Genomic DNA, 20,814 nt, shown 5'->3' with positions numbered 1-20,814 from the left:
ATAAGCTCACGTGTTGTCCATTTGGTCTCGACGCGTCGCGTTTATATCACTCTACCTGACAGGACGTCTACAACTTGGGAGTTTTTTTTTCCCCTCCCTTCTCTCATGATCCGTGCCATTTCCCTCATAATGCCGTAAAAATTTCACAATGGAAGTTGTCAAGGAGCTACATGCTGCTGTGGCAAATGCCTGTGAGGCCTCCTTCGATAGTGCCTATGAGCAAATGAAATCGCATATTGATGCACATGCCAAGGAGGCAGAAATTAAAGAATCAATGGCGATCCAAGCCCAGCGACAATTAGAGACAAGAATCCGAGACCTTCAGCATGATATCACGGTACTCCGGAGTGAGCTCCAACAATATGAAGTTGATCCACAGGATCTTGAACTTCCTGGGAAATATGCCAATCTAGAGACCGAATTCGACCCGAGGAACCTGTGGGGGGAAGATATGGATGGCGATGATCATCACAATGTTCGGAAGTCTCGGAAAAGAGTTGAGGCCAAATACACCGCGCTTTACACAAATTTACAGACGTTCATCCAAACTTGGAGTGGTCTCAAGTCCCGGGTGTTGCAGCATAAAAGGAAGCTACGGCGATGGGATCAGCAACTAGAGCGTGACGAATTTTCGCTTGTTCTCAATGGTCAACCCGTCACATTCCGCAGGGTGCAAAATCCCAACCCCGAGGATGTTGACAAACAACACTCGCAGGCCGAAGGTTCCTCGAAGAAACGTCCCAGAGAAGAGCGCGCAGATCTTCCAGCCAAGGCCGCCAACCTGTCACAAAGGATCACTCGTGCAGATTATGTGCATGCAAATATGAAAGTTGAAGATGACCAAAAAATAATTCACGACTTAACATCAGAGTCGGCCTCCACCCAGTCTAGCTCTTCTAGACCTGAGATGGAACACTCGGAATATTCTGATACAATATGTTCCTTGTCCGATGTCCTCCGACAGCAAAATCGGCAAAGGCTTTCACCAACACTTCCCAGCAGAAATATTGTGCATAGTCAGCGGGAGGTCATGGGTTCGGAGCACCCTGCGGTTGTCAAAAATGAGATTCTGTCCTCAAGTCCAATGAGAAGCGCAATGCACAACAGTGAACTGCCATTTGCAAGCACGCAAGATCTCGATGAGATAGGGGACACGATACGAACACCAATGAAACGGAAAGCCTACCGAGATGTCAATATTGAAGACGCTGGGGATTCAGAGAACAGTACAAGTAACGCACATCGCTCAAAGCGAATACCACTAGGCCAGCATATATCTCAACAGTCATCTATACTCCAACCAGTTGACGGTAATGCACGTGGTGCCATGTCCTCTGCACAGAGATCTTCAATGAAGCGCCTTCAAGATCTAGAGCGACGCGCAATACCAGCTCTGGCAGAAGACGGTGATGATGCGACAAACTTGCGGACATCTTCGAAGGTCGGCTCCGGCGTCAATCTCGGACCTGCGGAAGCAAAGACCATGGGTGGATTTGCACAGAGGCGCCTCGAAACTCTTCTAGAACGGTCGGTACCCTCCAAATCACCACTTCATTTGTCAAGCAAAATCTCCGATGCGGACTCAACAATGGTGAACGATACACCCCAGATTGATCAGACAAGACCTAAGATGTCCAGTCAAATGGCCCCAGATATAGACCCCGATGATGAACCATTCAGAGCAAGACCTCTTCATCGCCTTGGGTTACAGCATTTCAAAATCAACCCGGCTAGAAATCAAGGGCTTGACTACGCATATGATGCAGTTGTCCGAAAGAAGGATGACCGCAAATGCATATCAGGCTGTACTCGCCCAGGATGTTGTGGTGATCGGTTCCGGGCCATGGCCCGCCTTGGGGGCCTTCCCGGTCAGTCCGGCGCAGAACAAGAGGAAGAAGACCAGGCAATTCTACAAGAGTTTCTAGGAGAGGATACTCAATTGCTTCGAAATATGAGTGGCGAAGAGCGTGAAAATCTCCTAGTGGAAGCGAGAGCCAGGGCCCTAGCCAACCAATATGGAAGGCATCGGCATACTCATCAGCGGGCTCAATCCCCCCCTGGCTTCTGGCGGACTGACATGCCAGATACGCAAGAGGAGGAAGATGACCTGGAAGCTGCCAAGAAGTTGGAGCGTGAGAAAGTGGAAGAGCGATATCGAGAGGCTATGCGCCCTGGGGGGTTATGGACATGGGCGGATGAATAAAGGCAAAACATACTTCTATGGCCAAATATTCAGTATTACTCTATGAGCTGAAAAGAACATCATAAAATATATCTGAAACTATAATAGTTTATTTGCAATGCTTAGATCTCAATATGATACAAAGACTTGAATATGTATGTAAGTATTGAAAAAGGCCGTCAACCTCGGCCCAGACGTCTTGGCAGACGCAGAAGCGGGACCACGTGCCCCTGTAACCTCCCTCCCCCGGATCTCATCTCCTTGGTCACAGCTATCTTAACATGCTTGAAGGTTAAGATGGAAACCGTTCGCAATATCCAAAATCCAATACCCCCGGCGCTCTTGCAACCATCCAAATGGCTTTCTATTTATGAAGACTTTGTAACCAAGAATGCTAGCTCGGTTGGTCAAGTCGAGTCAGCACTGAGATCTTTAACTTATATCATCCCAGGTAAATCATCCTTGCTTTCAACAAATATTGAAGAATCTAACAAATATTCTCTACCAGGGCGATACCGCGAATCAGAGATACCCTCAGAATGTGGTTAGTGTAACAATTGTACTTGCCTTTGAGCGCGTGCTGATACCCCCTGCAGTACACTCCGGTGTCCAGTTATTATCATTATACCATGACTCTCTCGTTTCGCGAGTTGTTGATCAGCTTCCATCGACTGTCCCTCGGCCACCGCCCACTCCGCATTCCCGGTATACTAAATACTGGACCTCTCGCTCCTCGCTATATCGCCAGGTAGCTCTTGCGCTACAAATGCTCCAGTATACCGAGCTTCTGTGGGAGATGGCGGCGAGGCGGCGCGGACAGAAAACTCGCTGGCGCGTGGTTGTCTTTATTGAATTTGCAAAGGCAGTCTGCCGCTTGCTTCTTCTGCGATTGACCAACTCCAGACCACTCGTCAGTCCTCCACTTCCAGAGCGCGAGGTAGATCCAAGGACAACAGAAGAAGAGGAGCCACAGAGTGACTGGAACGGAATGGACACTCCAGTCAGCGAGCGGCCTTCGGACTTAAGTTGGACGATGCCTCGCACGGGACTTTCCCTTCCGTCTCTACCCGACGTAAACGATGTGTCGAACTATCTCATTTCCAAAGTGCTTACAGCAGATGACATCAAACCCCCGAAGGCCCTCCTCCACCGGGCGACGGGGCAAGGACAGCTGGCTGAAGTGCTCTACATCCTTCGGCCTGTCGTCTACGCAATGGCGATGCAAAAGTGGAGTGGTGATAAACGAAGCTGGCGGCCATGGCTTATTGGATTTGGGATGGAGTATGGCTGCCGCCAGCTCGCAAAGCGGGACTTCCGTGAACGTGTCGCCGGCGGTCTTCGAGGACTCACAGGACTTGAGCGAGAGGAACTGAAGAAGCGCGGGTGGTCAATGGGCTGGTGGATGATGCGAGGCGCATTCTATGAAAACATCACCAAGTAAGAACTCCGATTCTGTCCTGTCTCTTGAATTCCCGTTTGGATACTGACAATGTGAAACAGGTCCTGGTTACACAGTATAACGGGCAAGATGAAAGGCAAGCCATTGTTGGACTTGGTGGGTAGCGTTGTGGAGGATTATGAATACCTTTGGGACAACTTCTACTTCTCAACTGCTACGCTGTGAAGTTCCACAGATGAGCCATATCTTCTTCGCCCATGATACCCATTATTTCTATGTACGAGTCTTTTTTCTTCTTTTGTATGGCATTCGCGATTGGACTTGCTATTCCATCTTTCATTTGTTCTCGCGCTTGCTATACTTTGTCAAGCAAACGCAAGGGGTATCATTAATGTTTTATTAGTCTTCATGTCTAATCGCATCACACGGAGCATTCGCATTCAGAGGACCTCAGTTTGTCTGTGGCCGTACCAATCCCGTAATCCAACTTTGCCCGTGCTTTTTCCGGGGCCTGATGATAGTAAGAACTCATCCAGCCGGGGGGCTCCCTCCTCCTCTTCGTCGGGCCAGTCGACTCGTGCTCCTCCTTTCATTTCCAGCATCTCCTTTGCAGTGCCCCAGCTGAATCGACACTCGTTGCCCCAACCAAACACAGGGTCCATGTTTCGTCGAAGCCAGCCGACGCACTTGGAGTCCGACGGATAGCCACTTCCCCAAGTCTCGGGGGCTGGGCTTAGTGATTGCTCAGCCCGGAGCACCGCCTCGTACATGACTTCCAGTGCAACATCTCGTGTCACCTTGGCTGCCACACTGGCGGCGCTAACACATGGATACAAGGAATCGGCCTTCTTTGCCACTGTGATTTTGAGAGAGGGGAAGATTCGCTCCAATTTTTGCTGATACGTAGCGGGGTTCCCAATCGTGTCAATATATACCTCTCGCACATCCACTCCAAGGTCTTCAACTACCCCTCGAATAATCTCGACTGTGGCGTCCATAGCCTGGGCGTTCAGGTTGTATACTGCTGTGGGTGATCTCATCATGCCAGAAGAGATGTCGCGCGCCGAAAGTACTTTGACCGCATATCCGCAAGACTCGAACAATGAGTCTCCCGGTGTATTCAATAGATGCATCAAATTTGCTCGTACAGCGGGTGTAAGTACTTTGCTGTCGTCAAAGCTGTGTTTTTCGGTCAAAAGCGAGTGGTGGAGATCAAGAGGGAGATAGAAGGCACCGTAGACCATTGGCCCTAGGACTGGACCACGGCCGGCTTCATCGACCCCTAAGACACATGGTGTACTCTCAATTGTATCATGAATTGTGGATGAGGTCTCTTGGGGCGTGATTCCGTTTGGACATGGGGTGTAGTACGTGTAGGATTCGCCGGAGAGAAGGGGTTCCGAAATCACACTAGGAGGAATAAAGGTGGAAGATTCCTGGAGAGGATCGACTAGGGAAGTATCCTTTGTCATAATAGGCAATGTAGAAGACTGCGTGGGTTTTTTTTTTTATAGAGAAAGAGAAAAAAGAAGAGTGAAGATACAAAGAAATTCAAAAGATCGAACGCGTCGACCGTTTGGGATTAGCGGGGGCGCGTGTTGGTCTTCCCGCCTAAATTCCGCATTCCTCCACTTTGTGTCTCTCTCGACTGCTTTGCTGTCTTTGATTTCATTTGCTATCCTGTCCTGGTGCTTAACTTCTCAATATGGCACGAGGGTCCGGAAAGCCCCGCGACTTCGACTACTCCAATGTGGGAACCAAAGGAAGGTGAGTCGATATTCGATTTCAGTTATACTAGGATCTTTATACTTATGTACGTCTAGGCGCACTGGTATATCTCTGAAAGAGGGTCGACGCGACGAACATGGAATGGAAGAAGTAGATGGTCTCTTCTCATCCCCTGAAAAGTCGCCTGTCGAGTTGAATGGGTTTGAAGACGTTGAAAATAACTCCTCAGTTGGGTCTGAGGGCATGTCGATCGATGAAGGTGGGCTAATCTCGTGGTTAGAATTGACGACTCGCTGTGTGCTGATACAAATTCTATAGGTAATGCGCCAGATCCCATGGACTTCCTTAAGGGCACAAATGGCTCACATACCTCTTTTCTCCCCCCGCCTGCCGCGCGGTCGCCGATGAAGACTGGCCTCACTGGGTCTCCACGGAGGACTCCAGCGTTGCAATCAACTCCAGACCCGCAAGATATTCTCGAGTCGTCTAGTCCGTCCAATGGCAAAGGTTTCGCGGGCGTACAGGGAGAATCACGTCAAGATCCATCTCCTCTTTCCACTCGATCGGTGAACGTGGGTCGCTCTAACCAAAGGAATGGCACACGTCAAAATCCCACGACAAAAGCACAGCTAGCCGCAGAATTGGAGCCCGCTGTCATACATGACTTTTCCGACTATTCCGACGGCGACGGCGACGAGAACGCGAATGCATTCGCCACAGTACAACAAGATTTTGGTGGCAGTTTGAATGTCGACTCTGACTCGGTTGCTGCAGAGGAACTGCCAGGTTCTCCTGGGCAAGACCAACACGATCATGACGGCAATTCATCTACGGCTGACACCACTCCGCCTCGCGAAGAACCCATTATAACCTCCAAGCCAGCAAAGAAGGCCGCGCCAAAAAATCTCAAGGCAAATAAGGGTCAGACGAAACCCCCCGCGCAGCGCGGACGTCCAAAGTCTCAACGCCGTAGCCTTGAAGAAGATGCCGACCCCAGACCAACCAAAAAGCGGAACACCAAAGCATCTCCACCAGCGCGTGAACCTTTGGAACCAGAATTAGATCGAGTTGTTGAGAATTATGCCAATCGCACAGGCCCTTTGAAAGGCCGCAGTTTGTATATTCTCAAACGCGAAAACCCGACCGACAACAGTGCGACTCACACTCGATCTGGGCGGGTTTCCGTCCGACCACTAGCATATTGGCGCAATGAACGGTGTGTCTTTGGTGATGGGGAAGCAGCCGAGGGACATCGATACCCTCTTTCGACCATTAAAGAGGTTATTCGCACCGAGGAACTAGAACCCGAACAGAAGAAAAAGAAGGGGAAACGCTCAACGTCGCACAAATCAAAGTCTAAGAAACAAAAAGATGACTCTTCAGATGAGGATGAGGATGTTGATCTCTGGGAGAAGGAAGGCGGTGTTCTTCATGGCTACACTCTCAAATGGGACGCGAAAACACAGACCAGTTCGAAGGAGGAAGAAGTTCTAGGTATAATCTCCAGCCCCTTTATAGAGTTGGTTCCTTTACTAATGTTGACACAGACATTGCATATGCTCCCTCTGGAATTGAAACCAGGGAAGTCAAAGACTCCACATTCCGATTTGCGAAGCTGCTTAGCTCGTCGTTCATCGGGTCTGGAGTCGTGGAACTCCCACCCGACGGAGTCAAGAAACCCAAGAACTCGAAGAAAATGCACATGGTCTTTTATGTCTGTCACGGGCGTGTTCAAGTGGATATCTCAGGTGTCCAGTTTAGTGCCGGAAAGGGTTGTGTTTTCCAAGTCCCTCGAGGTGAGTCACATTTACTCTGACTTGATTTATATCAGATTCGTATCAGTTAATTGACACCAGAACCCCATCTCTAGGTAACTATTACAGTTTTGCAAACACCCATCAAAAAGAAGCTCGACTTTTCTTCACACAAGGCTGTGTCCCCGACGAGGACGAGAACGAAGACGACACACCGCAGATGTCTCAGGATGCTGGCCCTGAGAGTGAATTTGAAGCCGACACGCCCACGGCTCCTGTTCATGTCCCTGCTAAGAAAGCTAAGGGTCGCCCCAAGGGCAAGCAGAAGAAGACTGGCAAATGATCACTTCCTAGCTCTGCCCTCCAATCCTGTTCTAATGTTTGTAGGCATTGACAACGCGCCATGATACCTTCTACGTGGATACCCTGAAATTTTATTCTGTGGGCGTCTGAATGTCTTTTATTGTTATTCGTTCTTGAGCGATTTGTTTTCATACGATTACCAGGGAATTTGGCGTTTGTTTCGCCTGTTTCTCTGGTTAATTATGCAATATCTATTGGTGATAATTGGTGATGGGAGAGCAAGTGAGAGAAGCTGGGAATCAGAACCTCATTTATTCCACAATATTGAAATGCAAAGTATACATACTCAAGTGTATCAAATCTCTTCCATCAGGTCATCTAGGTCGTCGTCTAAACCCAATGGGGGGAACTCTCCGACTTCAACCTTTTCGGGCTTCACAAAGACGCCCCTATTGCCTAAACACTCGAAGTAGCGCTGTCCACCCACACTACCATCGTTTTTCCCCATCGGCTCGTCAAGCTCGATCCCGACCCAAATTGGCTGGAGATCTGCCGGAAGTTCTGAATCCTGCAGCTCGCGAGCCGGACCGGTAATAGGAATAGTCGGAACAGGTCCAACGAAGCGGATCGTGCCGCGCCGAATATGAGGCGGAGACGAAGGTAGAACGATGGCTCGTTTAGAAACCGTGATTCCTGCCGTGCCATTAGATTGAAGAAAAGAAATCGCATACTTGAAATGTTTGTTTCAACGAACCTCTCGTTTGAACCTCGGTCTGGTCTTTCTCGACTTGATGACGCAGAGCCTCTTCGGGCGATAAAGCGTTAGGATCAAACCGGCCCAGCTTCTGGTTCTTCTTCCAGGCCAATACGGAGTCCGAACGAGCCTCGTATGTTTCAGTTGGCAGCACATATTTCTCAACCGATGACAAGTCGGTAAAGTTAGCCCGCATAGTTTGTGGGCGGCTGTCATTGACCTTGATACAAATCAGCATATATTCAGAAATCGTATGGATCTCTTGCCCTGACCACTCGAATCAGAGGACATGTTGTTTTGGGTCCATTGAAGCAGCCATAGGAGGGTTAAAAGAAGAATAGGAAAACATGGAAAGAAAAGAGAACTAACCTCGATCTCCGACCCCTTTACTAGCCCCCAGTCTCCAATCAGACGGTCGTCCCCGTCAGCCCATTGATCAGGTCGACCGGGCACTTTTACTCGCAGACGCTGGGAGCCTGGTGGGATTCCTGTCATAGTCTCCAGCTTTGCCTTGACCTGCATCACCGTCCAGGTTGGGGTGATGCGTCGTTCAGTCAGGAATCGAGGCTCCGAATTCCCGGGCTTGGCTAAAGCTGCATTGGTAATGATGACGGAGATATCCATCGGGGTAGGCTGGAATGCCATCTTGTCTATGTATCACTTGTCTGGTCTCTTTCCCGTTTTTCTAGAAAAGAAGTGTTAGAGTGGGCTGTAAAGCAAAGCAAGTTGTTGATGGCAAGGTGCGAGGCATTGCAAAAAGAAAAGAAAAGGTTCGGAACCAGATAGCTTTCTAGTCTTTAGACAAAAGACAAGAATAGAGTATGCATTTGGCACTATTGCATCCTGAATTGCTAATATCAAATTCCCCTGAGGGGAAAGAAGCTACCAGCACTTGCCAGGGCAACTTTATGGAAGTTGACAGAACAAGATAGTCTAGACAAAAGACAAACACCATTGAATGGGGTAGATACTTACAATGGATCTTGGACTTCCCTGTGGTTGACAAAAAAAGGAATATCACTCTTCCCGAAGAAGTTAGTATTAGTAAGCTGTCTCCAGAGCCCTGGGGACACCTCAGGAACAGGCGCTTGATGCTACACATAATTGAGAAATTGACAAATGATATATATGATCTTTATAGGTAAAATGGGTAATTTTGTCTTTGTGCAAGTTTATTTAAAGATAATTGTCCGATCTGGATGTCAAAGTAGCAACTGTAAGAAATTGATATAAAAAAACAATCACTGATCTTGGCATACTATGTGGACTATTCCAAGAATATAGATCGGGAGTACTCTCATCGAGCAATTCAACTCTAGTATTATTAAAGCTTGGCTCATCATAGTTGACTCTATTGTCGAGAGTATATTGTTCTTTATGTTCTATATCACATAGCTTGCATTATCATAGAAACATCCATAAAGGTTGATAAACCCTTTATACTCTTATAGCAATTGCTCCTGTTCTCTAAATATAAAATAGACACAGAATCAAACTTGACATAATTCAAGCTTTCTATACTTTCTGCTTTCTGTAGATATAAATCCCATGATGTAGATATTATGCTCGTTACAAATCGCAAGCCACGTGATATCTATTCTCGCTTGACTTTTCAACTCTTCAGTTTCTCACCTTGTTCACGATCAGAGCATTATGGCGTCCCAACAGACAGGTGAAGCGTATGAGCAACAAAATGTCCATGAAGTGTATCAAGAGATTGCTCAGCATTTCTCCGCCACCCGCTACAAGGTGTGTTCTAAGCCATCGCAACTTTGGTTTCCCAACTAACCCACTTTTCCAGCCATGGCCTATAGTCGAGCGATTCCTCACAAGCCTAGCACCAGGCACAGTGGGTATAGATGTAGGGTGTGGTAATGGCAAAAACTTGATGGTCAATCGAGATGTCTTTATCATTGCTTCGGATAGGTATGTTTTGATAAGATGAATCATTGGGTCATTGAATTTTTTGGATTTTCTATAGATTTCTTTATTTCGTTGGGATACCATTCCACCCATTGTATTCCTTTAGCTTGGTCTGGACTAATCCGATAGTAGATCTGAAAACCTGGCTCGGATCGCCCTGCAGCACCAGCCACATTCGACTGTGGTGGCTGATATTCTTGATCTCCCACACCGGGACGCAAGCTTTGACTTTGCGATTTCAATTGCGGTGGTGCACCATCTTTCCACTCCGGCCCGGCGAGTCCAAGCTGTTGCCGAGATCATGCGAACTGTCAAGCGCGGTTCGGAGACGCAGGAGGGTGGAAAGGTCCTGATCTATGCCTGGGCCCTCGAGCAAAAGAACAGCCGGAGAGGTTGGGACAAGGGTGACGAGCAAGATCGAATGGTTCCTTGGGTTCGTAAGGGTGAACAACCCCAGACTTTCCATCGCTACTACCACCTGTACGCGGAAGGCGAGCTGGAGCGCGACATCGGCAATGCTGGTGGTCGTGTGCTAGAATCTGGGTACGAGAAAGATAACTGGTGGGCAATCGCAACCCCCAAAACGGCTCATGACGTTTGAAAATGTGGTAGCTCCGAGAGCCAGCCTCGGAGTGGGAGAACACATCAAATTCGCACTGGGCCCAAAATTTCTGCAAAAAAGAAACAAACACCGAGGGGTAGAAATCATCTATACGATTCACTATCCCCACAAATCACGATATACCTCCAACCGGCGCTATGCAATTCGTAACAGAAAAACACAAAAGAAAACAGGAAAAGAAAAAAACAAAAACAAAGACAAAAAAAAAAAAACAAGAAGAAACTCAAGGAAAGACGTGTAGGCGTCATCTTCATCACCTCAACCTAGGGCATGGTCCGAGGGGGCATGCCAAGGTGAGGGCCCATGAGACCTGGGGGAATTCCCATTTCTGGTCGTCCATAGAACTCTCTCGGGGGAGGTGGAGCGGGAGCGTATGCAGGAACTCCTGCAGTGAGCTCTTCAAGTGAAGGAAGTTGAGGTGGATGGCCTGGGAGATGGCCTGGGATTGCGCGTGAGGAAGATCCTTTTCTTGGTCGGGATAAAGAGGTACTAGCGCGGCGTGTTCTAGTGGTTGGGGGATCAATGGCAGCACTTGAGAGGGAGAATGGCACTACTCCTGCGCGTCGAGCCATCTCCTGTTCTCCCAGTTGCCAGTGCATAGCTTCTGCTGCACGCCAAGGGATTGCCATTTCCTCCGCTACCTTGGACCACATTTCAGCTTTGAATCTAATGAGTGGGAGATTAGTGGATGTGTTTTTTTGTTTTGTTTTTTTTGTTTTTTTTTTTTTTCTTTTTTTTCGAAATACCATCAGCAAACCTACCTCTCATATAAACGGGCTAGTTTGTTCTTCTTATCTTCATCCCATTCACTTCGACGTTCCAGATAGTTCTGATAATGAAGACGGCAACTGATAGCACTCCGGCCGGGGAGTCGTTTGCTAATATCCTCCCACTTCATCCCACTGCCCCGCAGTTCGATGATCAAGGCATCCTCATCTGGTGACCATTTGGACTGCTTCTTTGCTGGAGATTCGGAGGTATGTGAGGGCTGCAAACGCTTGGCAGCACCCGACGGGCCGGTCTTAGTCAACGGTGGCATGACCATAGCCGGACCCGGCATAGTCATCATCGGACCTAAGCCCAGTGGCCCTATCGTTCTGGGCGGGTACCCGGTGTTCAAACCCGGGGCGGTTTCTTCCTCATCTTGGGGCTTGAGTAGTAGTGAGATATCCACTTTGACAGGAGGCAATATAGGCCGATTTTGTAACGCAATCATATGCGCGGATGACTAGAACCAAAACAAAGCAGGGAGGTTTTCCCCAAGTCTGGAGAGGGGGAAGGCAAAAAGGGAAAAAGTAAAACGGAAGGTGCTTTTAGAAGTTTAGAATTGGAGGAAATAGGATTCACAGAGAGAGGGGGGGAAAAAAAGGTAATGGAGCTAAAAGAAGCATTAAAAAAAAAGGGAAAAAAAAAGGGAAAGAAATGAAAAAGGATATGAAGCAATTCCCCCAACTTGAAACGAAGTGACAGCTGATCTAAACAGAGAGAGAAGTCTTAGACCAGGTGTAATGATACAGTAAAACCAAAAAACAAAATAACTCCACTTTTTAATTAAACGGTCAATTCCCCTGTCTAGATTTGGTAAGTTATTTTACGTAGATTATACCTAAGTATATATAAAGTACAACTATGAAGAATGGGTAGTTTCATACTAAACTAGAAAGGGAAGAGAGGGGGATGAAAACTAATTTTACTTAAACGGGGACCCGCATCATCCTTTTAGTTAAATGAACGGTCTTTTCCGGTCTAGAAGGGAAATTTGTATATACCAGGGCTTTTATATTATATATTATTATTATTATTATATATATATATTATATACCTATAATTTCCAAGGTTAACCAGTCGGGGATTTTTTTGTCTCTCTTGTGGGGCACCCAACTTCTCGGGTGTTCTTATAATCAACTCTCTCTCTCTCTCTCCCCATTTGAACGACGGGGTTCTTTGGTGGAGAACTGGCTTTCCTTGCCAATTTCGCCTCATGTTAAAATAAAACAAGGAACCACATGCTTAAAAAAACCGAACACGAGTTCCCTTTAAATTCCCGAGGTATCGGATTATTATATTTTCCATTTATTCTGAAACATCTAGAACTCCCCCGTCCCTAATCTCGTCTAGAATATTTTCCTACCTATCAATTTTCCTATGGTGGATCGCAACGTTCGCAAGGCGATCGTTGCCTCCCTTAGCTTCGCACAGACACCCGTTCAACGGCCGTATGATCTTTGATTATTTCCGATATAAAAGCTAAAAATAAAAATAAAATAAAATAAATAAAAAATGAAATGAAATAAAATAAAATGAAATGAAATAAAATAAAATGAAATAAAATAAAATGGAAACTTCATAAAATAAAAAAAATTAAGAACGTAATGTGGAGTGTCAAATGGTAGAGAGGGTGGCGTTGCGTGGTTTCTCTTCTGATCGTCACTATCTAACACGTACCCGGACCCATTTTTTTCTATTATGTTTTGATTTGATTTTCTTTAATTTCTAGGAATTTCAGGGATTTCAGGGATCCTTTTCTGTCTCTGTGGATCTTCGGTAGATGTCAGGAACCCTGTCAATGTGGATTATTACAGATACCTAGAGCTTTCACGTTCTATCCCCTGAAACGGCTTCTAGACTTAGTGGAACTGGTTTGTACATCTTTTCAGACTGGTCTCGAACATGAAAACTGGGGAAAATTGGAGGGAAAGTGGTCGAAATGGGTCGGAAATTGGTCGGAAATTGATTGACGTTGAAATTTCCATTTCTCTTTGTTTTATTTATAGAACTTCAGTGTCTTTCATCAACTGTATAGAAATATGTGAAAGAAAGTGAAAGAGTGTGACTTGATTCTTTGATATTCAAAGAATATCTGAGATCATAAAAATCCAGTTATATAAGATAAAATGAAACTACAATCCCCAACTTATACAACCATATATCTACAAATATTCTATCATGGCTACTATGCAGGTACTTGATGAAACACCAGAAAGAAAAAAGTCAGCCGAACAGAAAAGGAAATTGAGAGTAAGTGTCTCCCTTCCCTTTAATAACAACTCTTAACAAGATAAAAAGACCTTAATTCCCAATGATTGGCATCCAGACCTACCCGACCAAACCACCCGGGGATTTCCAAATCCTACGGCGGTTGAATGCTATCGAAATGTCGTCTTCCAAATGATTCTTCATATGCCAATTTTCTACAATTGGCTCATCTGGTACAAGAATCATCATGCCCCACAGGGTCACGTTTGCAAACTAGGCTCATCCGATGATGATCCTATGGAATGCCAAGTTTGCCAACTTGCTGAGATTTTTCAGGGTTACTGGGCAGGTGAAACTGATGAAACTGACTGGATGTCCACCTTTGACTCCCTAACAAAATCCCTCTTGCATAGTTGGAAACCAGCTGGTACAGACTCGGAACAAGACCCGGTAGAGTACTTTGGGGTGCTTTACAATGCGATCAAAGAAAGCACCAAGCTTATGATGTACGTTATTTCTCTCCTTATCCCCTCCCTCCCCTCCCCCCAATCCAAACTAAATTTTGAATAGGAGAGGAGACTTGGAAGAGATGTTTGAGGTCGAAATCATCACCGTAAAGAAGTGCGCTGGGGAAAATCCCTGTGTCCCAAATTACACCTCAAACGCGCAACCGGTTATGATGATCCACTTATCCGGAGAAGAGGACGATGAACTCCCTAAGAATCCTACTTTGAGCGATGTAATCCAACGGCATTTTGACCATGAAGACTATTGGGATGAGTGTGGGAAATGTGGAGGCACCATGACTGCCACAGACCAAATTGGAAGTTTTCCTGAGCTTCTCTTGGTCCAACTCAACCGCGTCGATCAGACTGGAAACAAGATCACCACTAAAGTATCTCTGAGTGAGCAGTTAAATATCGAGACACGGTTCATCGATGAACGCTGGGGCAACAAACGGAAAGTCATACAATATAAGTTGAGCTCCGTGGTCTTGCATCATGGAGAGCAGACAACATTCGGTCATTACAGCGTCGGTCTCAAAGGCAAAGGGGATAAATGGACCATAGCGAGTGACTCTGCCGTCAGGGACTGGATCCCCGAAGGGCCTCAAGGTGACCTGAAACACCTCAGCACCGGCTATCTCTTCACATACCGCCGGTTACCTATAAACGACATACAGACAACCGGAACAAAGAGAATCCCAAACCCCGAACCCATGGAAATCGACTCCGGTTTGTTCGCGGACTCTGATTTTAGACACGACGTCAAATGTCTAGAGCAGTTACTAGATGCGATGATTCCCAAGGCTATCGATACATATATATCTCGGACGGCAGATCTGAGGCGCAAGGAGTTTGAGAAATGGGCGAATGAATGGGAGAAAGGGAAAGTCCAAGGGAAAGATCAAGGGACTGATGAGGAAATAGTCAACTGGACTAAAGAACGGGGACGACTTGAGATAACTTTGACTAGAGATAAAGGCAAAGGATCCAAATTGTTGGATCTTGAAGTTCAAGGAATGCACTTCAATAGACTTCAGAAAAATAAACGACCAAGGGAGGAAGAGGAAGAAGTTGAAAAAATAGTTGAAAAAGAAGTTGAAAAAGAAAAGACATTTGGTAGAATGATGAGAAAAGTGAAAGGCAAAGCGAAGGAATATGAAGGGAATGTAAAGAAGAAGATGAAGACATAAGCAATTGGGGGATTTGAGATTCGGGAGTTTATTTTTTTATTTTTTTTTCTTTTCAATTTTCCTTTTCTCTCTTCAAATATGAATTCTAACATATTTATTGATCAATTGATCACAGAATTATCTTCAAATTTGAAACCATTAATGTTAACATTGCACTGTCTATTTCCAAATGATCTTCTTCCTGCCCTTGATATCCTCGACCGCAAACTAGTACGTCGAATTATATCAGAGATAGACGATATCTTTATCGTGATATCTGCTTCACCATCCCAAAAGGGCTACGAGGTTCGGCTACGTGCCTGGAATTGCAGCTGTCCTACATTTACCTTGTCTGCATACCGAGATCAACTTCCTGTGAATCCAAATCCGGCAAACGAACAGAACGAGTTGGACTACCCATTTGGCGGAACGCTGGCTCGTGGTACGGCTCGGGTGTCACCTCCTACCTGCAAACACATCCTAGCTTGTATTCTGCAAGCACGGTGCCCTGAGCTGTTCGGGGTTGATGGGGAGGACGGTGTCCCCGTTTCTATGGAGGAATTGGCGGGCTGGTGTGCTGGTTGGGGTTGATTTACTTGGGCTTTTGACATGCCAATGCAAAATGATATATCCAAATGTACGATTGTACTCGAAGAGTCCTTGACTCCATAATAGCTGCTGAACCATCTGAGATGCCAGGTATCCGCAGATGACAACGGGTCCTAACACCCATCTGCCCGTGTCCGAGCAATCGTTGAACGCAGAAGTCGGCTGGCCACGCATGGGGACTTGTCCTGGAACCCTTAAGATCGTGGGATGATTGCATAATATACACCCCAAAGAGAGTGTTATTACGATGTTCCAATATATAGACCAAGGTCTTCGTCCACTGTGCGAAATGAACAGACTTGGGACTGCTAATAGGATCTTGACCGTGAACTATCCACTATACATGGCGAGATAAAAGAAAAAAAAAAAGGCGCAAGGTCATATGCTTCACTCATTGAATTGACAATTCTTTCCGGAAGACAATAAATTAAGAAAAATCCCTTAGTTCTTCTTCTTGTTCTTGTCGGAGCTGTCCTGCTCCTCCTTCTGCTCGCCATTTGGCGAACCGGCTTTCTTGACATCCCTGTCTCCCTTAGCTCCATTCGCCTCCTGTTCCCGCTTGGTGTCACTCTCCTCTTGCTGCTGTCGGTTCTGGATCTTGTTATCGATTAAGTCGTGGAAAGCCGTGATGGCACGGATCAAGCTGCTGATGTAAATAGCCATCAACTGATCATTAGTCTTGACACTCATGGCTCGTGCCAACTCGCTGTTCTCGATCTGTGGCTCCTGGCCGTTGGTCCGCTGCGTCGCTGGTGGGGTAGACAGATTAGGAAGGAGATTGAAAACATCCTGGAGGTTGCCCAGAATAGCGTGATTGACGGGAAGTTCCTTGTCGAGAACTTTCTGAAGGTATTGACCAATATCGCGCAGCCGCAGGTGCAATCCTTGCAGCGACTGCAGCTGCGACGTGATACGGGTCGAAAGTGTGCCGACTGCGACGTCCCTGATGTCTCGGAGGAGGTGCTCCACGCCAATCTCCTCTGCTTCTTCTGCTTCGATTATCGATGGGGTGTGCACAAATGTCCGGGAGGTTGTTGTTCCATCCTGCAAGTGCAAAATAGCCCTGGTTAGCCTTGGTGGCCTGGTGAGTGCTTCATTGGGCTTCATGCAAAACTCACATCCTTGATTTCATCCACAGCGAAGTAAGCATCTGTAGGCACACCAACTTCCTTCGGTTGTACATCGACAATAACCAGCAAAGGATTGGGCGTGTATTTCTTGAAGAGCTCATTGATCTCCAAATCCGAAGCGCGCAGCTTAGGACCTGAATGGTACCAGCCGACTAGCTTCTCGCGAGCATTGATTTTCTTGAACATATCTCTCATCGACTCAACGAAGTTGTGGTCTAAAAACCACACTGATGGGTCTTTTTCATCCTCCTCGAATGGGACTAGAGAGAAACACAGATGTCAGCTCTGTTGTATGGATTTGATTCACCGAAGCTTGCACTCACCAGCAAAACTGTTTGATACCCGGACATTATCGCCCGAGTTCTCACCCAGCAATACACCTACAACACGTTTCCGGGTACCCTTTGCCGTTCTCCCATAGTGATCTGCGACGGAAAGGAGGACTAACGGGGCAACCGTCACGGAGCGGTTGACGAGGGATAGCGTGTCTGCCGTGGTGGCAGGCATCGTGAAAGGGAAGGTGAAAGTAATTCGAGAGCTATAAGGGACGATTAAAGCTCGTAGATCAAATAATGGAACAGCAAATCAAGGCGAGATAGGTGAATGTGGATGGAGAGCGATGATGCACAGGTGCTCTTGAGAGCTCTCCGCCACAGAGCTGCGCCATCTTGAGGCTAGAGATCTTAGTCAGCAACCGGCACCTTCAGTGTAGAAATTTGCTGGGTGAATAGGAGAATAGAAGCTTGGAAGATATAAACAGATAATTTTTCTATAATAGAATATATAGAGAATATAAGAGCACAAATTGAATAGATAGGAAACATTATATCGGGATTTTAAGTCTCAATCATCTCTACAAAATGTATTCACTCTATTCTCTGTGAAGCCCGTGCTCTCCGAACCTCGGGCGCTAAGTTCCTTGCGAATCTTCCCTTTCCCCATTTCTTCCGTTTCTCCGTCTACAGCCTTTCTCTTCTTCAATCCTCTCCCCTCTTACTCACAATGGCTCCCATCACTGAAGAGGCCGTATCCGGTCTGAAGAACACCATTCAGCAGCTCGAGGCGAAGGTCTCCGAGCTTGAGAGCCGTCTCGCCAATGGCGGCAAGCCCAAGTCCGCCGCTGAGCAGATGCGCATCATCCTGATGGGCCCTCCTGGCGCAGGTATGCGATTGAACTATAACTGGAAATGGAAATGGATATTAACGGTTCAATTAGGCAAGGGTACTCAAGCCCCGAACCTTAAGGAAAAGTACTGCGCGTGCCACCTGGTAAGTTTGCCTGAGTACAGCATAAGCTCTTCCCGCTAACATATTTCCTGAATAGGCCACCGGAGACATGTTGCGGTCCCAGGTCGCGAAGAAGACCGATCTTGGTAAGGAAGCCAAGAAGATCATGGATCAGGGTGGTCTCGTCAGCGACGAGATCATGGTCAACATGATCAAGAGCGAGTTGGACAACAACGCAGAGTGCAAGAACGGGTGCGTACATCTCCATTCCTCTTCCCAATTTATTTTCTTTCGACACCCAGTCAGAATTTAACACGAGAGATGAACAGTTTCATTCTGGATGGTTTCCCCCGGACCGTTGCGCAGGCCGAGCGTCTCGATGACATGCTCATCGCCCGTGACCAGAAGCTTCAGCACGCCATTGAGTTGCAGATTGATGACTCCCTGCTGGTGGCTCGTATCACCGGTCGCCTGGTCCACCCTGCCTCTGGCCGCTCGTACCACAAGATCTTCAACCCTCCCAAGGCTGACATGAAGGACGACATCTCCGGAGAGCCGCTGATCCAGCGTTCTGATGACAATGCCGACACCCTCACCAAGCGCCTGTCTACTTACCACGCCCAGACCACCCCCGTTGTCGAGTATTACAAGAAGACCGGTATCTGGCGCGGCATCGATGCCAGCCAGGAGCCTGGTCAGGTCTGGAAGAGCATTCTTGGAGTTTTCCGCCAGTAAAAGATTCTGTTGGATTACATTTTAAAAGGGAATTTGGGGGGGTAATTTGGGACAATTTACCAGTCCAGGCTCCGTGATGCCTACCTTTTTCTTTTCCTATGTTTTTTTCTTAATTGGGCACACCGGAAGCATGGCTGGCGTTTTCGTCCACATATAGACGTGGGTTTATCCCCTTGACCGCCATGTATAGTAGCGTACCCTTTCAGTACCGAATACAATTGAGACCGGTTTGCATTTAATTGGATGTTTGGGTAAATTTGTTAGTCCTTTAGTCTAATTCCCATTTGGGTATGTATGTGATATGTGTTTTAACACTATGTACTGTTATTTACACTCGCACAACTGATACTCAAAATCTCAGAGGGTACTCAGTCGACTCAATCTGCTGAGGATAGGTCAAACCACCTTGCTTCCGCACCTCATCCATAACCTCCATGATGACAATACTCTCCTCCAATGGCAATCCCTCACTCTCGAGCTTGCCATCGCGGAGACAACGAGCAACCTCATCAGCTTCCCAGTACATACCCTTACCATTACCAGGGAATGGGCACTGCACCTCACGGATCTCACCGGCACCTTTCTTGGGAATGATACGGTAGCTCTCTGGCCGGAATGGCTGGCCAAGCACCTGGATTTCGCCTTTGGTACCCTGGATACGGATGGGAGGACCACTTGAACCCTTCTCATCTGGATCAGCAGAGACACGAATGTTGGTCAGGGCGATACCATGCGATTGTTGAGGGTGAGGGCCATTAGAGGGAGTGCTTGTAGGGAAGTTCAAAAGCATGGTTGTGGACTCGTCTGCGCCTGTAAGGTGGTAAGGAGTCATCTGCGAGGAGACAGTGGGTGGCTTCCTCTGGTCTCGCGGGAGGGTGTGGTATAGAGTCTGGAAGACCCAGGTCAGAGAGTAGATACCCACTACAAGGTCAAGTCAGTCAAAGTTTCGTTTTCTCTCTCTGTACTCCGCCGGGGGACAATCAATGGACACAAAATCCAGAAAACCTACAATCCAAGAGAGCACCACCGGCCAAATCGGGGTTCACCATGCGGTGTGTGGTACCCCATTTCGTCTCAACATCATCACCGAAACTCGTATCAGCCACGACACGGAGGACCTCACCAATCTCACCCTTCTGGATGAGCTCGCGGATCTGAATGCTGAGGGGGAAGTATCGTGTCCAGACGGCCTCCATTAGGAAGAGGTTCTTCTTGCGGGCAATCTCGACAAGGATCTTAGTCTGCGCAGCATTTACTGTGAAGGCTTTCTCGCAGAGAACATTCTTGCCAGCCTCCAGCGCCAGTCTGACGTTCTGGTAGTGGTGGGAGTGCGGGGTCGCGACGTAGATGACATCAACGTTGGGGTCAGCCACCAGAGTCTCGTAGTCACCGTACGCAGAACAAGGGGTTGTGATTCCTCGAGCCGAAATGAATTGCTCCGCCTTATCCTTGGACGAGGAGGAGGCCACGGCGACGACTTGATGGGCTACATCGGAGGCATCGCGGACGTTGGGGTCGATGAGAAGGTCATTTGTGAATGCTGGAAATGGGTTATTTCATGGGTTCTTGTACAGGTATTGTAGAAGTGAGATCTTACTCTCAGCAATCCAGCCAGTGGCTATCAATCAGTTAGCTTTGTTTTTCTGTTCCCATAGCAAGATTTCATACCCATGATACCCCATCGAACAATGTGTGGTGCCATGATGGAGTTTAAAAGTGAATTCAAAGGTATAGTCGAAGTTCAGGTTATTCAAATTAAAGACAAATTCAGGATTTTATGGGGGAATTTTTTTTTTA

The 20,814-nt window shown here is 47.2% G+C and overlaps 11 protein-coding genes across 11 annotated transcripts; 6 read left to right on the top strand and 5 right to left on the bottom strand.

The window, feature by feature from the left end:
* Positions 1-148: 148 nt before the first annotated feature.
* Positions 149-2,203, top strand: PGRI_063220 (SAE2 C-terminal domain-containing protein; the record flags this gene model as incomplete). The annotated part of the gene is made up of 1 exon (XM_040794036.1): positions 149-2,203. The coding sequence occupies one exon, from the start codon at positions 149-151 to the stop codon at positions 2,201-2,203; it is 2,055 nt and encodes a 684-aa protein (XP_040648001.1).
* Positions 2,204-2,948: 745 nt separating this feature from the next.
* On the top strand, positions 2,949-3,806 carry PGRI_063210 (peroxisomal membrane protein PEX16; the record flags this gene model as incomplete). The annotated part of the gene is made up of 2 exons (XM_040794035.1): positions 2,949-3,619; positions 3,683-3,806. The coding sequence occupies 2 exons, from the start codon at positions 2,949-2,951 to the stop codon at positions 3,804-3,806; spliced, it is 795 nt and encodes a 264-aa protein (XP_040648000.1).
* A 215-nt stretch (positions 3,807-4,021) lies between these two features.
* Positions 4,022-5,053, bottom strand: PGRI_063200 (ribonuclease H2 catalytic subunit RNH201; the record flags this gene model as incomplete). Its single annotated transcript, XM_040794034.1, has 1 exon — positions 4,022-5,053. One exon carries the CDS (start codon positions 5,051-5,053, stop codon positions 4,022-4,024), a length of 1,032 nt encoding a protein of 343 aa, XP_040647999.1.
* Positions 5,054-5,286: 233 nt separating this feature from the next.
* Positions 5,287-7,406, top strand: PGRI_063190 (Cupin domain protein; the record flags this gene model as incomplete). The annotated part of the gene is made up of 5 exons (XM_040794033.1): positions 5,287-5,348; positions 5,405-5,568; positions 5,628-6,803; positions 6,857-7,105; positions 7,180-7,406. The coding sequence occupies 5 exons, from the start codon at positions 5,287-5,289 to the stop codon at positions 7,404-7,406; spliced, it is 1,878 nt and encodes a 625-aa protein (XP_040647998.1).
* A 315-nt stretch (positions 7,407-7,721) lies between these two features.
* PGRI_063180 (TBCB family protein) lies at positions 7,722-8,765 on the bottom strand (the record flags this gene model as incomplete). The annotated part of the gene is made up of 3 exons (XM_040794032.1): positions 7,722-8,059; positions 8,121-8,340; positions 8,490-8,765. The coding sequence occupies 3 exons, from the start codon at positions 8,763-8,765 to the stop codon at positions 7,722-7,724; spliced, it is 834 nt and encodes a 277-aa protein (XP_040647997.1).
* Positions 8,766-9,773: 1,008 nt separating this feature from the next.
* PGRI_063170 (tRNA (carboxymethyluridine(34)-5-O)-methyltransferase) lies at positions 9,774-10,644 on the top strand (the record flags this gene model as incomplete). Its single annotated transcript, XM_040794031.1, has 3 exons — positions 9,774-9,869; positions 9,922-10,046; positions 10,176-10,644. 3 exons carry the CDS (start codon positions 9,774-9,776, stop codon positions 10,642-10,644), a joined length of 690 nt encoding a protein of 229 aa, XP_040647996.1.
* Positions 10,645-10,928: 284 nt separating this feature from the next.
* PGRI_063160 (MYB DNA-binding domain protein) lies at positions 10,929-11,881 on the bottom strand (the record flags this gene model as incomplete). Its single annotated transcript, XM_040794030.1, has 2 exons — positions 10,929-11,331; positions 11,427-11,881. The coding sequence occupies 2 exons, from the start codon at positions 11,879-11,881 to the stop codon at positions 10,929-10,931; spliced, it is 858 nt and encodes a 285-aa protein (XP_040647995.1).
* Positions 11,882-13,833: 1,952 nt separating this feature from the next.
* On the top strand, positions 13,834-15,337 carry PGRI_063150 (ubiquitin carboxyl-terminal hydrolase; the record flags this gene model as incomplete). The annotated part of the gene is made up of 2 exons (XM_040794029.1): positions 13,834-14,147; positions 14,212-15,337. The coding sequence occupies 2 exons, from the start codon at positions 13,834-13,836 to the stop codon at positions 15,335-15,337; spliced, it is 1,440 nt and encodes a 479-aa protein (XP_040647994.1).
* A 1,029-nt stretch (positions 15,338-16,366) lies between these two features.
* rpn8 (proteasome regulatory particle lid subunit RPN8) lies at positions 16,367-17,562 on the bottom strand (the record flags this gene model as incomplete). Its single annotated transcript, XM_040794028.1, has 3 exons — positions 16,367-16,969; positions 17,044-17,315; positions 17,379-17,562. The coding sequence occupies 3 exons, from the start codon at positions 17,560-17,562 to the stop codon at positions 16,367-16,369; spliced, it is 1,059 nt and encodes a 352-aa protein (XP_040647993.1).
* A 495-nt stretch (positions 17,563-18,057) lies between these two features.
* adk1 (adenylate kinase ADK1) lies at positions 18,058-19,017 on the top strand (the record flags this gene model as incomplete). Its single annotated transcript, XM_040794027.1, has 4 exons — positions 18,058-18,217; positions 18,272-18,324; positions 18,380-18,534; positions 18,612-19,017. The coding sequence occupies 4 exons, from the start codon at positions 18,058-18,060 to the stop codon at positions 19,015-19,017; spliced, it is 774 nt and encodes a 257-aa protein (XP_040647992.1).
* Positions 19,018-19,366: 349 nt separating this feature from the next.
* Positions 19,367-20,719, bottom strand: PGRI_063120 (Gfo/Idh/MocA family protein; the record flags this gene model as incomplete). Its single annotated transcript, XM_040794026.1, has 4 exons — positions 19,367-19,938; positions 20,027-20,557; positions 20,615-20,635; positions 20,686-20,719. The coding sequence occupies 4 exons, from the start codon at positions 20,717-20,719 to the stop codon at positions 19,367-19,369; spliced, it is 1,158 nt and encodes a 385-aa protein (XP_040647991.1).
* Between the last annotated feature and the right edge of the window lie 95 nt (positions 20,720-20,814).

This window comes from Penicillium griseofulvum (genome assembly GCF_001561935.1).
Source record: "Penicillium griseofulvum strain PG3 chromosome Unknown contig_97, whole genome shotgun sequence".
NCBI classification, from domain to species: Eukaryota; Fungi; Ascomycota; class Eurotiomycetes; order Eurotiales; family Aspergillaceae; genus Penicillium; species Penicillium griseofulvum.
Note: the sequence above shows the minus strand (reverse complement) of the source record. Positions and strands in the feature narration are given on the sequence as shown.